Source organism: Orbicella franksi, chromosome 6 (genome assembly GCF_964199315.1).
Source record: "Orbicella franksi chromosome 6, jaOrbFran1.1, whole genome shotgun sequence".
Lineage (NCBI taxonomy): Eukaryota > Metazoa > Cnidaria > Anthozoa > Scleractinia > Merulinidae > Orbicella > Orbicella franksi.
This window is the reverse complement of record NC_138150.1, coordinates 16,387,649-16,402,541: the sequence shown is the minus strand read 5'-3', so window position 1 is coordinate 16,402,541 and position 14,893 is coordinate 16,387,649. Positions and strand designations below refer to the sequence as shown.

General features: G+C 40.2%; 1 protein-coding gene and 2 pseudogenes across 3 annotated transcripts in view; all 3 read left to right on the top strand.

Annotated features, from left to right (window-relative positions):
- LOC145491034 (uncharacterized) overlaps positions 1-5,253 on the top strand; it is a 33,805-nt pseudogene extending 28,552 nt beyond the window's left edge. Inside the window, exons 2-4 of the transcript XR_014049750.1 lie at positions 2,964-3,187; positions 3,822-3,943; positions 4,938-5,253. The product of XR_014049750.1 is annotated as an uncharacterized LOC145491034 (transcript). The remainder of the gene's footprint in view (positions 1-2,963; positions 3,188-3,821; positions 3,944-4,937) is intronic.
- Positions 1-14,893, top strand: part of LOC145490998 (uncharacterized) — a 74,415-nt pseudogene that overhangs the window by 38,575 nt on the left and 20,947 nt on the right. The window contains exon 7 of the transcript XR_014049746.1: positions 10,496-11,272. The product of XR_014049746.1 is annotated as an uncharacterized LOC145490998 (transcript). The remainder of the gene's footprint in view (positions 1-10,495; positions 11,273-14,893) is intronic.
- On the top strand, positions 6,523-10,505 carry LOC145489351 (uncharacterized). The gene is made up of 4 exons (XM_081468318.1): positions 6,523-6,550; positions 7,437-7,519; positions 8,117-8,186; positions 8,763-10,505. The coding sequence occupies exons 1-4, from the start codon at positions 6,523-6,525 to the stop codon at positions 8,930-8,932; spliced, it is 351 nt and encodes a 116-aa protein (XP_081324444.1). The 3' UTR covers positions 8,933-10,505.

Sequence of the window (14,893 nt, the reverse complement as noted above, 5' to 3'; positions counted from 1 at the left end):
ACCCCGAGAAATTTAGAGGCGATGTTGAGTCTGCACCATTCCATGTTGCATCAGTTTTCGACGACGCAGATGACATTCTTTGGGCTTGGCAGAAGGTTTTCACCAACATCTGCGACGACCACGCTCCATGGAAAGAAGTTAAAATAAGAAGTTCATCTGCACCATGGATAACAAGTGATATTCGATTTAAAATGAACAAACGATACAAATTATTCAAGAAGGCAACTACGACCAAATGTCCCCTGCTTTGGCAAGAGTACAAAAAAGTCAGAAACGAAGTTACTTCGGACCTAAGAAAAGCTAAAGCCTCCCATTTCTCAAAAATGTTTAAAGAAGTAAAGAAAACGAGTGCTTATTGGAACTTGATCAGTAATGCTACAAACTCGAGAGTGCACATGAAGAACATTGGCCCTCTGAAGAGAAGTGATGGCAGCCTGGTAGTCGCTGATGATGAGAAAGCACGCCTAATGAGTTCACATTTTGCGTTGGTTGGCGAAAAGCTAGCTAATGCGCTCCCACTACGTAGGAAAAGAGAATGCCAAAATGCTACGGATATCTTCGACGAACCACCACCACTCACGGAGATAACGATTTCATCGCAGTCGGTAGGCGAAAAAGTCAACTCACTCAACACTAACAAGTCCCCAGGCCCCGATAGCATCTCTCCAAAACTCATAAAACTTGCGGGAAATGCAATAGTCCCATCGTTAGTCAGCCTCTATCATGAAAGCATTAAATGTAGAGCTGTCTACTCTGATTGGAAAATAGCAAGACTAACACCTATCTACAAAAAGGATGACGAAACAGACTGTGGGAACTATCGTCCGGTTTCTCTACTCAGTGTGCCAAGTAAAATTATGGAATCGGAAGTTAACGATACTTTAGTGCGACACGTTTTCAAGGATAACAACTTGGTTTCAAATAAGCAGTGGGCATACCGCACCGGTTACTCAACAGAATTACTGTTGACGCACTTAACAGAAACGTGGAGAACAGCTATAGACTCAGGAAAGGCGGTGGCCGTGGCCTTTATTGACTTTAAGAAAGCATTTGACAGTGTTTCTCACGACATACTGGAGATGAAGTTAAACCGAGATTTCGGAATTACCGGCACGCTCCTTGACTGGCTAAAGAGCTATTTACACGGAAGACAACAATTTACAGTATTAAACGGAGTCAAGTCGGAACGCTCACGGGCGTCTTTCGGCATTCCCCAGGGTTCGGTGCTGGGACCGACTTTATTCACGCTATTCACAAACGACCTTCCTGCTTCAGTCAGCTCGGGGTCCCTGTACATGTACGCAGATGACACAACGGCTTATTGTATAGGAGAAACTATGGACATCGCTATTGCGCAGTTAAACAAGACCCTGAAGGAAGTATACACGTGGTGTCTAACAAATCGTTTAACACCTCACCCAGGAAAGAGTGAAGTGATGCTACTTAGTAAAGGAACCCCGATGGGACCACATGCACCAATTGAACTAGGAACCTCGATTCTTAGATGCGTTACAAAAACGCGTCTGCTAGGCATGACTGTCGATCGAAATCTAAGCTGGGTACCTCAGGCACTTGAGACCAAGAAAAGTTTTGCTAATAAGCTGAACTTACTGAAACGATCCAGATTTCTTCCAAAGGGCGTGCTAAAGGATTTTTATTTTAAAGTAGTATTACCCTCTGTAAAATACCGTTTAGTTTTGTGGGGATCGTGTTGTAACTCCGACATACTTGATTCTATAGAAAGACTACATTGTAGGGCGGCAAGAATCATTTTCAACTTGCCCAAGGACATGTCGACAAATGACGTGCTCAAATATGATCAGTGGTCTACCTTTTCCCTGTATTATAAGCTCGACATCCTAAGACTATTTTATAAGGCAAACAACGACAGCCTGCCCGAGCCCCTGATGAAATCGATAGTTGAAAACTCCAGCCACGGCTATTCGCTCCGAGGGAAAGTACTTTCTTCTATACCACGATTTAACTCGCGATTTATGAAAGACTCACTTAGATATAAGGGATCTGTCCTTTGGAACATAGTTTTATACCACGAACAACATAAAAGTTTTTCAAGCTTTTTCGACCTTAGAAAGCAGGTTGTAAATAGAGCCTATTTTAAAGATTTTAACTTTAACGCCCTGTCGGCTTGGACAACCCGCCACAGACATAGTGACTTTATATACAATTAGTTTTAGTTAGTTTATTGTAATCATATAGTAGATTAACTTAGTAATAGTTCTAGTTAGCAATTAATTAAGTAATTAATTTAATTGTAAATCTAGGAATTGTAATCTAAACATTTTAATCGTAATTTTAAATTTTTAGCAAAGTTAAATTTAAATACACGACCCCACAAGTTTTTAGCTTTAATTATTATCGTGTTTAAATAAAGTTTATCTATCTATCTATCTATCTATCTATCTATCTATCTATCTATCTATCTATCTAACACAATCTGTTTTTGTCACGCAACGCGTATGTTGAGTGACTCAGACAGAGCCTGAGAGGGCCGGAACTGCTAGTTTACTTTTCCGTGGTATTCAGGTGAAAAAGAGAGACGATTTTTTTTTCAGTGTTTTTGAAAGAGCATTTGTTGAATGGGAAGACAGGACTTTAAGCCTTGATGTCAACATACAAATTCTTCAAACTGATCCTCATACATTTCCTTGACTTCCTTTAATACTAGTTGGAAGTACTGACCATGATCAAGAAAATCCGCCTTGATGATGAGATTCTTTATTCTCTAGAGCTTAATGCTTGAGTTTGTATCAATATTGATGAGAGAAGTTACATTCTGATCACTTTTCACTATTTGGACCCAAGTCTAGGGGCTTGGGTTGAGGGCTTGGGACAACTAATATTTCTCATGCTGATTTCCCTTGAATTGTAAATATTTAGCGTCCAGAAACTATTGCTGTAAATATTAAGCCAGTAGTTCTCTTCCCTTTTTTCTTCTCCATCAGCGGAAGAACAACGTACAACGTGCTGTCCTTGCGGGAACTGCAATGTGTTCGATCGGGATCTCCCGCGGGAAATCGACTCTAGTGCTCAGCAAGAGCAGAGTAAAGGTTGTGTTCTTCTCTCTCGCTGGTTGCCTGATGAAATTGACGACTACTCGAGAGGTGAATTATTCCAGGAATTCAACAAGCAATGTGGTACTGCAGATTTCACTTACTCCTCTGTCAAGGTAGGGCTGGATTTAGAAAAATAGCGTATTTCCCAGTATTACTTGCCCTCTTAGCGCTTGGTCCCTCCAATACTATTTTTAAGCCCTCCCCACTCCCTATCTTGCATGACATCGTCTTAGTTTACTATCTTTTGTGTTGTGTGTGTTTGATTTATCAAATCAAATCATCAAAGTTACCACTGCTGTGTTTACTGTCTTTGAATAAACCAACCCTCTCCTGCTTTCTTTCGTGCAAGCTATTCCTCAGTTGCAGGAACTCGTCATATCTCAAAAGTACTTTGTACTTCTTCCACTGAACTATATTTGAAATAATTCCCTTCCCCCCGAATAATCATCCTATTCTAATGCTTTAAAAAAGTTAATTGCCCGTGGGTGTTATTCGAGGAAATGCAAAAGCTTGTTTTATACGCACCGATAACTATTTTTGGCGGTCACACTTAAAATTAGTGATTGTTAAAATTCTCCACTTGTTGAGTAACTTTATGTAGCTCCTTTTTGTAGAGAAGAGATTTTAACCAAGAACAAAAAAATCGGTTCGCAAAGAGAGGTCTGTCTCTTCAGACTGATTTGAAAGTGATACCAAGAACACAACTTGTGTTGACTACTCGTTTTGTTTGTTTTCTTATCTGTGTAGGAGCTTCACGAGCTTGTTAGACTCCATCATGAGGTTCAGCTGCTCAGTCCTCAGTTGCACGTGAAACAGCTCGGCGGTGAAAAGCTGCTACCTCTGTTAGAGAAGATGGATCCATTGGAAAGGTCAGATTTTTTAAAAAACAACAGCCTGAACTTGGGGTGTATCGGTCAAAACAAACATTTGTTTGTGTGTATCACAACATCACTAAGATTTTTCATGTCACATGCTAAATGATCAGGTACGGCCAAACATAAAAGGTAAAGTCTGTGTTCAGGCCTAGTGCCGCATCAGGCTGACACTTATCTTTGGTTCCAATAGCATGAAGTGACTAGGAATATTTCTACTCCCCCCTGGATGGATGGCTAGTCCATCGCAGCTTTGAATTCGCCGGTACCCATTAATGCACATGGGTGGAGACTGAGAGGCACTGTGAGAGTAAAATGTCTTGCCCGAGAAAACCCGAAAATTGGTGAAAGTAAAAGAAATACCAACAAAGAAAATGATGACGAAAAAATTCAAAATTTCGCCAGTCGAAATATCCATTTGGATTTCTTGACATTCTGTCACAAAATCAAATTTTGATAACTGTAATTCACTTCCGTCCTTGTAATCTGTACTTTTCCAAAAATGCTTGCTCAATTTTGCTGTATAGAATCGTTTTTCTCATTAATTTATAGTAATATAATATGAAAATTAGCAACTAAAAGAGACTGAACTTTTGATAAACCGCCCTGAGCCGGGACTGCCCCTTAAATGTTTATCTCTTCATGATGGTGAATATTAACTATATGTTTTTCCTTCCAGAGAATTACCCCTACCAGAGTTTTTTCTGAAGATGTATTGTTAACGTTTATGGATCTACCTTCATTTCTATTCTAATTAAGCCTCGTTCTATGATAAACTATCTTTCCCTTAAATGTTATAACAAGTGACTTGCATTCTCACCTGAAAATAGCGAAGAATATCTAGGATGTGCTTGTTTTTCTTTGACCGTGAAAAGAGTAACAATCACATGCAATGTATGCAGGATAAGGAGTAACAATGGGTCATGTTCATTCATTTTCCTGTATGTACCTTGAATGACTAAACGAAAGCAACTTCTTTTTCTTTTCGTAGTGCATTTGTACCCTTGTATCGTGTGACGCACGGTATTGTCTGTGGCGGCGGCAAGGTTTTTCCAGCCGTGGTCCTTGATAACTTTTGACGCAAAACGTTCCAAGTAGAACAGAAAGTGTGCTGTGTACGAGACTAATCACATGTCCCTGGAAGAGAACAATCAACAGCTCCCTTGTACAGAGGCATGGCGGCCAAAGTCATGGAATAGATCAGAAGGACTCAGAAGGACTCTGTTTTGATGCGATAGCTCGTCCATTACTCAGTACTAATACACCGAAATAAAAGGCAACGATTAAAAGTGCTAGACTTTGTTTGTTTGTTTTATACCTTATTTATACTGAAGTATTGCCTTTAACTCTCATCATCGTCTTCCAACGCGACAATTGACTTTGTCCCTGAAAAGTGCCTGTTAATGTCGGTGGTACACATTAAAAATAACGACACGAGAACTCTGAAATAAAAGTTTCATCACACTACCAGACGCGTGGGAGGCACGGTGGCCTCATGGTTAGTGCGCTCGACTCCGGAGCGAGCGGTCCAGGTTCGAGCCCTGGCCGGGGCCACTGTGTAGTGTTCTTGGGGAAGACACGTTCCTCTCACGGTGCCTCTCTCCACCCAGGTGTATAAATGGGTATCGCGAATTTAATGCTGGGGGTAACCCTGCGATGCTCTTTTACGTCAGATATGGGCTATTTTGTTTATTATCCTTCAAAAATTTTGCGAAACACGGGCGAAAACGGGGCAATGTGATGGAATAACAGCATGTTTTGCAATGAGCTAATTAATTATGCGGTGAGAATAGTCAGGCTTTTGCAACGGAAGAGAGTATTTTGTAGTTTGCTATTTAATTTGTCTTTTCTTTTAACTCAAAGGGTTTTAAATTTACAAGAAATACATATAGGAGCTTTTTTGTTAACGAGTGCATAGCAGCAACACAAAAGAACAAGCGGCATCTTTTGTTTTTCTCTAGAGTGGCTCAACAACGTGCGTAGGGCTCTAGCCAACCGAGACATGTATCCTCTATGGGAAATGCACTGGTTGAAACTTGAAAGAGTAGCTTGTTTGCAATTTGCTTGTTTGCAGTATTTGGTACCGGATGATATGAAAAGCGATGGTTTAGGCTGTCTCTGAAAATGAAATTCAAATAAAAGAATGTTCCATGGAGTCCTCTAAACTCCAGCCATCCCATGATTTTGAATGTTTCGATCGATCTCAGCTGGCAAGTTGTTTTTTGGTCCGTTATCAGAATCGCTGCACATTGCTTTCAGTTGGCTTCCATTTCCTATTGGTTAAGTGTGTTGTCAAGTGTGGTGTCCACCATACTTGGCGGTGCACTCTTTTTCGGCTTCTTCGAACTACATTTTACCCTTTCACACTCAAAGTTAGGTTCCAAGTGCACTTAGATTACACTTAAAAGCCCTAGTGGATATTCTTCAGTCTTAGCTAAGATATTCAGTCACGTGACTCGTTTAGACCAGTCGCCTGCGAGCGAATATGTTGGGCCTATGTTGAGTCTGCAATATAGTCAGTGGCTAATCCCATGGAAACAAAATGGCTGTCAAGGCGGCAAATTCAGACACGAAGAATGAGGATGTTTGTCAAGTCTTCAAGATGTAAGTTGAATAATTTTCATTAAAGGCTATAGTTTGCTGATTTAATGAACGTTAACTGTATTTCATTTATTCTTAATAAGGCTTGAGGAGCAAATAACAAAGGTACACAAGCTCTGTTTGCAGAGACGAAAGGAAACTGAATGTTGTGTTCAGCAATGTCGAAATCTGCTAAAACCATGGTACGTTGATTTGTTTCGGGGAATCTTCATGTAAATTAGAAATTTACCTTATCAATGCTTATGGGGGCAAACAATAATGATCTCAGCTTAAGAGGAAATAACTTGACTTGACAAAACAGATATGCACAGCGATTTGGATTTGCAACCCAACGCGTCAAGGGTTTAGTGTGTGATGCGTGAAAAGCAACTAAGAGACGTCCCTTGATATCTGCATCTTGTTGTCGCAGGAGTATTTGGTGTACAAGCAATGTTACTATCTTTAAGCACTGCTTTAACCAAAAATACTGCAACTGCCCCCGTGAGAGTTGCTGCTCCACTTCCCTTGTAGCAAGGGAACATATCATCACAGGCTTGTTTTCACTAGCGACAGAGTCATAGTTGGAGTGGTAATCAGAAGCATAGAGTGATACCGTCCAGTGAAAATTAAACGGACGGAGTTGGAAGCTGAACACCCATTCCGCTTATGACTCTGCTACTTACGATCTAGTGAAACTATACTGTCAGAGTCAGAAGCAGAAGCAAAAGAATAAACCAGTCACAATGTTCAATTCTGGGCCTTGCTGTTGGTTGGTTCTTCCCCTTCTGCTTCCAATTCCGAAAACCCCTGTTTCAGAGGTTTGATCCAAAATTGAAGTCTTGATTGAGTTTCGGATCTTACTAGCCTGCCTTACCTTTAAACAGTGCTTAACTATTTGCTTTTATCGTAGCAAAGGAAACTGAGAAGCAAGATTTAGCAGCACTTGAAAGTTTGGTAGCCAAGGCACAAAAAGCAAGGGACATACAGACAAAGGTATGTAGAAGTTAACAGTTTCAAAGCCAGAATTGACCTCCATGTTATTTAAACTTACTGGACTTTTTTTGAATCTGGATGAAATGTAAAGGTGATACCATTCAGGCAAATGGCAAGTACCTCACTCTCTTAAGCGTGGTTCTCATATCCCGCTGACCTACCTGCTGCTGCATGGAGCTGACTATGTTCAGCGATCTGTTTCAGTGGGTCCCCAGTGCATCTGCTATGGATCGCCGATGTACTCAAATTGGTGCGAAATGCAAATCAAATTGGCTCAATTTTCAACCATTCCACCTGAAATATGGATTGAGTCATCTTACTGGAGTACATTGCGTCCCTAGATGATGTTCACATATAATATTTTCATTGCCGACAATCGCCAACAACCACTGGCTTGCATGCGAAGTTGAACTCTGCTTAACTTTGCAGGGAAGCCGGCGGTCAATGCCTGGGACAGATTATGATTCGGTGAAAAAATGTTCACATATGCCCTAATGGTGTCCCAGGCCATGCCAGGTATGTCAGCGGCATATGAGAACCATGCTTTACCTAAAATACCAGTAACCTTAAATCTGGGGTTTCCAATTTATTTCAAAGATTGATGAAGCTACTTCCAAAGCAGACCAGAAGAAGAAGATATCCAAAAAGCCTCTCCCTGTAACCACCAGTAAGTACATGTACAACTGTGTACACAAAGATTACAGTTGGGATGGTATTCCTTTTTGTAAGGTTCTTTGTGAACAAAGAGAATGTGAAAAAATACATAATGAGGAGAAAATGGTAAAGATGTGCCTCAGCTGGAGGGTTTGTGCAGACATTTCTTTCTCTTAGTTTATTTTTGTTCTAGTTGCTCAATGCATTAATGGAAAACAGGGACTATACATAGTCTAGGATCTTAGCAACTTACTGATATAAGGATTTTGATGTGTAAGAGTTCTGGAAAACTTTAAAATTATTTTTTACTTTATTGCAAGTGCAATTTATATCTCTGGGTATGTATTTAACAACACTTGATGCATTGAGCACTACATTGTAGTTTCAATCGTAGTGATTGCACCTTTGTGGCAATGTTTTTGTTGAAGTAAGCTAGAAGTCTTGCTGTTACTCTTGAATGAGCAGCTAGTCCATCACAGATCTACACCAGCATTTGGACGACCGCCTTAACAACTTATAATTCAGCTGTATGTTCTTGCATGGAGAGAAACACCTTGAGGTGAAAGTTTCTTGCTTATTAACATTTCAGAGCCTCCTCAGAAACAACCCATGCAACGTACAGTAAAGCAAACTCTTCAAAAGGCTTCCAAACCTCAGCCTAAACAGTCTGTACCAATTAGAAAACCTGTGACACAGAAGCCTGCCATAAAGAGCACTTACAGTACATCATATGGGAGACCCTCCTTAACAAAGTCCTGAACACGGGGCAATTGCATTCGTTAGTGTTTACCTATACCTTTGGGCTTTACGTAATGAACATGGGCAATCTGCATTCGTTTGTGTTTACCAATACCTTTAGGCATTACGTAATCCTTTTGTTAGACTTGCCATCGTACATTTTTTATATATTAGTTTTCGTTCATAAAAATAAGTTAAAATTCTAATCCTCGGTGTGTGCAGTACGGATCGGAACTTCGTGGGCATTTTCGAATATCGAGGACACTTGGACTGTCAGGGCATCGTTTAAAAGTTTGGTTTATAAAATCGTGTGGAATAGAATAAATGTTTAATCTGGTAAACAAGTCTTTCGTGCGACCCACAAGCTCACGGAGGTCTGCTAAGATGTACCTAGACAGTGTTTTGAACAAAGGTAGAAGGAATGGAACTGATTCAAAAGCTGTGTCCAGAAAGCAAGGTAATGTCATTGTCGCTTGGGAAGGGGGCACAAAGTCAGCATGGGGTGGGGGTCTCCACCCATGAAGCGGTGGATTCGCTCTCTCTTGGTAGAATTCTCATTTAATTTCTTTAAGGTCCCTCTTTATTCTTGTGCATTGTTTCTATAATAAGGAGAATGGTCACTGCTGGTCTGCATTAAGGTCGGACTAACAAAAAACCCAAATCATTATACAGCTACAAGTAGCTCCACGATAAAACCTGTGCTTCCCCTGGTGGGACAGTCTTAATGAGATAGTTCCAAATGGCTTTTTGAATGTTGGCTCTTGATTAAGCAGAGAATATTCCTAGTCTGTATTTTAGCAAAGTGGAATGGAGGTTTAACATAGTGTTGGTTGATGACGGACAAGATTGAGATATATTTATGAATAGTTAAGCCATATATAATCAAATAAAAACAGACTGGCTTTGCGACAATTAACTTGTCATTAACCAATATCAAAGATTCTTTTACAAGTTTCATATAACATGTTCTGCTACCTGACTTGTTCCCAGTTGCCTCTTGAGAGGTCCATTGAAGGAACAAATGTCGAGAAAGAGTCTGCATGAAATTTCTCAGGGACACCCCTCATGCACATGCCTCATTGATATTGAATAGACCTCTCAAGAGATGACTTAGAAAGAGTCAGCTCTCCCACGAAAAGAAGAAAGTAAACCTCCAACTATTTCTGATATAGGGAGGCTCCACCCAAAAGGGGTGCCTTTATCAGGCTTTCGGTATATTAAAGGGTATGGATTTCATAACTTGAGGTATATGGCAGGGTAGTGAAGTCTGTCATTTACGTATTTAAAAGGGTCTTTAATTAAAATATATTCAAATAGGTGCACTTTATGGCTAGATCATTTGATATATTACATGAAAATGACAAGATTTCCTTTTTTTGACGACTTGTTCATAATATAGGCTGGTTATGAAAGCATGTGAAAGCGGTATCTTTTTTAATTAAAGGTATACAAAAGGGATTGCCTTTTCTTTCAAAATGGTATACAAAAGGGTGAGGGGTTGCACCTCGGGGTAGAGCTTACCTGTGTAACAGTTTGTAGAGTATCCCCCGGGCATTTAATGTTAAGTTTAACTGTGTTTTTCAGGACATGTTTCTTCAAGGATTGAAGCAGGACCCACTGACAAGGCCACACAGAGGTTGGCAGCAGCTGAGAATTTAAATCTTGACGAAGAGGACAGCAGCACAAGAACTCATTCTGAGCTAGAATCACATCATGATTTACAGATTGCTTTGTCGTCAGAGAAAGATTCACGAGTCTCTGAGAAGACTGACGATGTGAACGAATCTACCGAGTGTTCTAGAGAATCCCAAGGGAGGAAATTACAAGTCGATAATATGAAGCAGTCAGCACTCAATGATGGATTCGGTATTCCGAAAAGTGTCATAGGGAGACCAGGCCAGTCCTCTATGTTGGGTAAGCTGGATCACCAGTCTAGATCAGACGAACGAGTTTTCCAAGCGGAGAAAGAAGCCTGGCTCGATCCTTTTGCTGAAAATGCAGAGTTTACATTACCTGCTAAATAACGTAAGCTGAAGTCAACAAGCACAAGGCTGTATTCTGAACTAGGAAAGATCGTGCAAAAAGACGACAAACCTTGGCCATGTGAACATTTTGTCGAACGTCTTGAAACAGAGTTTGATGTGGGGAATGTTTCTACTCACAACAAAACCCAGGACAAAGCTAACGGACTTCTTGAAGATCATGAAAAACTGGCAATGCTTACCAATGCTGTTGTTACTCGAACTTATAATCTGAAGGATGATTCCTCGTGGCAGGAAGTTTACAAATGCTGCAGACACTGGCAAATTGTGCTCAGTAAATTTAACGAACTGCAAAGAAGGACACAACAGCTACTGCAAGGTAAGTGAAATATTGAATTCTCTTTGCTATTTGCCGTACTTATGTCTTAATATTAGTGAGGAGAATATTGAAGTACATCAAGGCAATGTGCAAGTTGATGAATTTCTTTATTCCCGTCACCAGTTTGTTTGATAATATATTGACATTGTAATGAGAAATGCTAATGTTGGTGTTTGTTTTCATGTTCGATGACTTCGACACGAATACAATTCACTTACATGTATCTACGCTGTGAAAACAGTTTTTTTAACGGTTTTTTCGCAACTAGCGAAAAAAACCTGGTGCTTTCACAGGCTATAGATATTCTCCTAACTTGTTTTGTAAGGAATGTATAGAGAACATTAAGGAGAATTGAAATGTTGACAATAGCTTAAAAGTTGAAGTGTAATCCGCATTACGCCCTTAGCAGTGCTGTGGTTGCAGAGTTTTTTTTTTTATTTTATACGAGAACGTGGTTATGTTATATTTTACAGGCTGTTTTGCTTCTCCAAAATGAATCAGTTATTTGAATCAAGTGTTCAACTCTCACAAGATTGTTACTAGACTTTCTGAAAGTCCTTTCCAATAATTTTTCCTTGGCTCGTTGGTTTCGCCGTTCGCTCGCAACTTCGTAGCTCGAAGATTACCCTCTCGCTTCGCTCGAGGGAGATGAATAAGTTACGGACTTGTGGCAAGTCTAGATTGTTACCAAAGCCATTCACGGAAAACAAGTGGAAAACAAGTGTACGCAGCAACTTGAGAAAGCGAAACATTTGTTGCAATTTAATCCAAACATATTTTTTATAGTGCTTCGTCAACTGGACGAAGTGTTTCGTTGTTATCGTGAGGGATATTTTCTTCACTGTAATTTCGAAAAAAAGGTCGCGCAATTTAACGCATTAGTAAGAGGTTGGTATATTATTCTATAATGGGTTTGTTGTCCTGTCTTGATCTTGTTTGCGAAACTTATTGTTTTCCTTGTATCATGTTTGCCTGAAAAGTTCGTCACACTGAAGAGTTCTGTCATGGCTTTTGAAATTATGCCTTGTTTGTGACAGACAGACAGAGATAGATCTTGTGATGTTGACTTAAGATAGCAGTTAATGTCGTTAATTTTAGACTTACGTTGTGAACCACCACAGTCTTGTAATAAAACACTGTGGCTAGTGGTGAAGTTACCTGTTACGATAATAATTTTTAATCAGCGTCAGTACCGGTTTCTTTATTATGACAATCATACTTTAGCGTAACTCGAATGAAAAGTCAGTACTATAAACTCACGCATCAAAGGTATGCCTTTAATTCCTACTCAAAAAGATTTTTTGTCGGGACAATGAAGATGAAGTCATTCTGAACCGGACCTTGCTAATCTGCTCACTACAGTATCAAAGTGTAGTTTATTTTTCTGCGCTCAGTAAAGCGAGTAATGCCCTTCGCCAGTTGGAACTAAATTTTCATAATTTTCTATCTGTTTATTCATTGATACCTACGAAGTATCGCTGACTGACGGCTGTTACGGTTTGTAAACTAAAGTTATCATACATAAAGAGTTACTGACATCGAGTGATTTGACACAATGAAGTCCTAGCCAGTCGTGTCCGTGGTATGTTACAGCAAGGGCTTCTGTTGTCGCTGAAAGCACGGCGGAAATGATCGTATTTTGGCGAGTGAATGTGATGTTATCATCCGAACGCAGATCCGAACGGTTTGTGTTTGTGTACTTCGGACCTCCGGCTGAACTCTTCAGGAAAAATCCTGGAGTAGTTTGGATCGATGAAACACCTACAGCTTGGAGATGGCAGCAGAGTGTGACCAGTTTGAAGAATGCGTCTTGGACTAATTTTTAGGTGGTTAAATTCATCAGTTACCACTCAGTTTGACGGACTGTCGTCGCTTGGTTAACCGTCAAGACATTCAAATCACCAATCAAGTAACGGTAACTTGGAATATTCATGAAGCCCGGCGCTTCACAATTACCAATGGCATGTAAGAATAGCCACCACAATAGCTCATGGTAAAAAAAGCCACCACAATAATGTAAACAACGTTTGTCGTTTGTCGTTGTCGTTTCCAAGGCAAACATGGGCCCGGTCACTACGCTTTTTGGGGTAAAACTGAGGGTAAACCTGGGGGTATAACACGGAGGGAGCCAATTAGCGACCAAATAAGACAATTAGACGCTTTTGGGGGTAAAACAATAAAGACACTTTATTGTTAAAACTGGGGGTAAAACTGGGGGTGTAACACGGAAGGAGCCAATTAGCGACCAATTAGACAATTGGCGATACTTCTGCTCAAAGGTCATCCGCAAAACTGCACTTGATCGAAGTTAAGCTCAAGAACGTCATACGCATGAAGCAAAGCGCTAGGCAGGCTCATCGCGCAATACGAGGATTCGCTACAAATCTCTTTCACAGTGTGCAGTGTGATTTGCGCTTGATCTGGACAAACTAAAAGAATGTTTCCCACTGACGAATTTTTGAAAAGTGCAATGTTTGGTGCAGTGATCGGTGGAATAATTACAGTGGTGTTGTTAAAGTTGTGGGAGAAGAAAGGAACAGCGCTGGGAAAGACTGGAGCTGGTAAAAAATCTCAAAAGCGGCCTACAGAACGTGATGAGCGGTTTTGATAACTGCAGCAAGTGGGTGAGTTTGAAATTAATTTGAAAAAAATCGAAGTGTGAATTATTGACTGTAAAAGTTTTGAATACAATGTAGGCTCGATTTCTGGAACCTGTCTTTCCTGTTTGTCTTTCTCAAATTTGACCTGAATCCGTGCGGCACCGTAAGATTTTACTTTCTCCGTTTACGTTTTACTTTTTTTATGATCTAGCTTTGCTTTCCCATTCGTTTCAATTTGACGTGCGACTCATTCTGTTATAAACAATGTTTATTTCTCGATGCGTGTTTAAATATGTTATGTTTCGTGATCGTGCTCCAGGAAGTCATGCTAACTTTTAATAGGTAAATAAACCGAGGCGCGCACTTAAGTCTGGTTAGGTTCTGACTGTACCGTAAAATTTCTGACGTTTCATTGCAGCCTGATCATTTTTGGGCCACTCTGTAGTAGTGTCGGTCAAAATCAAGGAGAATGTATGACGCCGACATTGACCGTAGTACATTGCAGTTTTTAAAAAGTTTGTCCGGATTCTTTCGTATGTCAGTAACCCCTCAGACTAAATTTTGTTTAATTCGAATAAATTAAATTTGGGTAGCAAATAAATCCGTGGATCGCGTGGCGGCCTGTCATTATGCAAATGAAGTCAGTCAGGACTAAATTTTGCATAATTCGAATAAATTAAATTTGGGTAGCAAAGAAACCCGAGTATCGCGTGGCGGCCTGTCATTATGCAAATGAAGCCAGTCAGGGGAATCCCCGAAACATGACATAATGGTGTTGCATTCCATTGGCTTTCCGCCTTGGACGTAAATCGTTTCGATATCTCGCTGAATAATCGGGCGCTTTACATGCGCAGTTTGGTGTGTAGTCTTTTTACTCGCATCTCACTCGACGACGTGCAATTTGCATCTCTATAATAACTACATTAGAAGCCTATAAATTGTGAAACGTGGGATTGAATATATTTTCCCCCACAAGAATTCCATTAATGTTGTATAATAAGAATCGTACAGAAACAAGAAG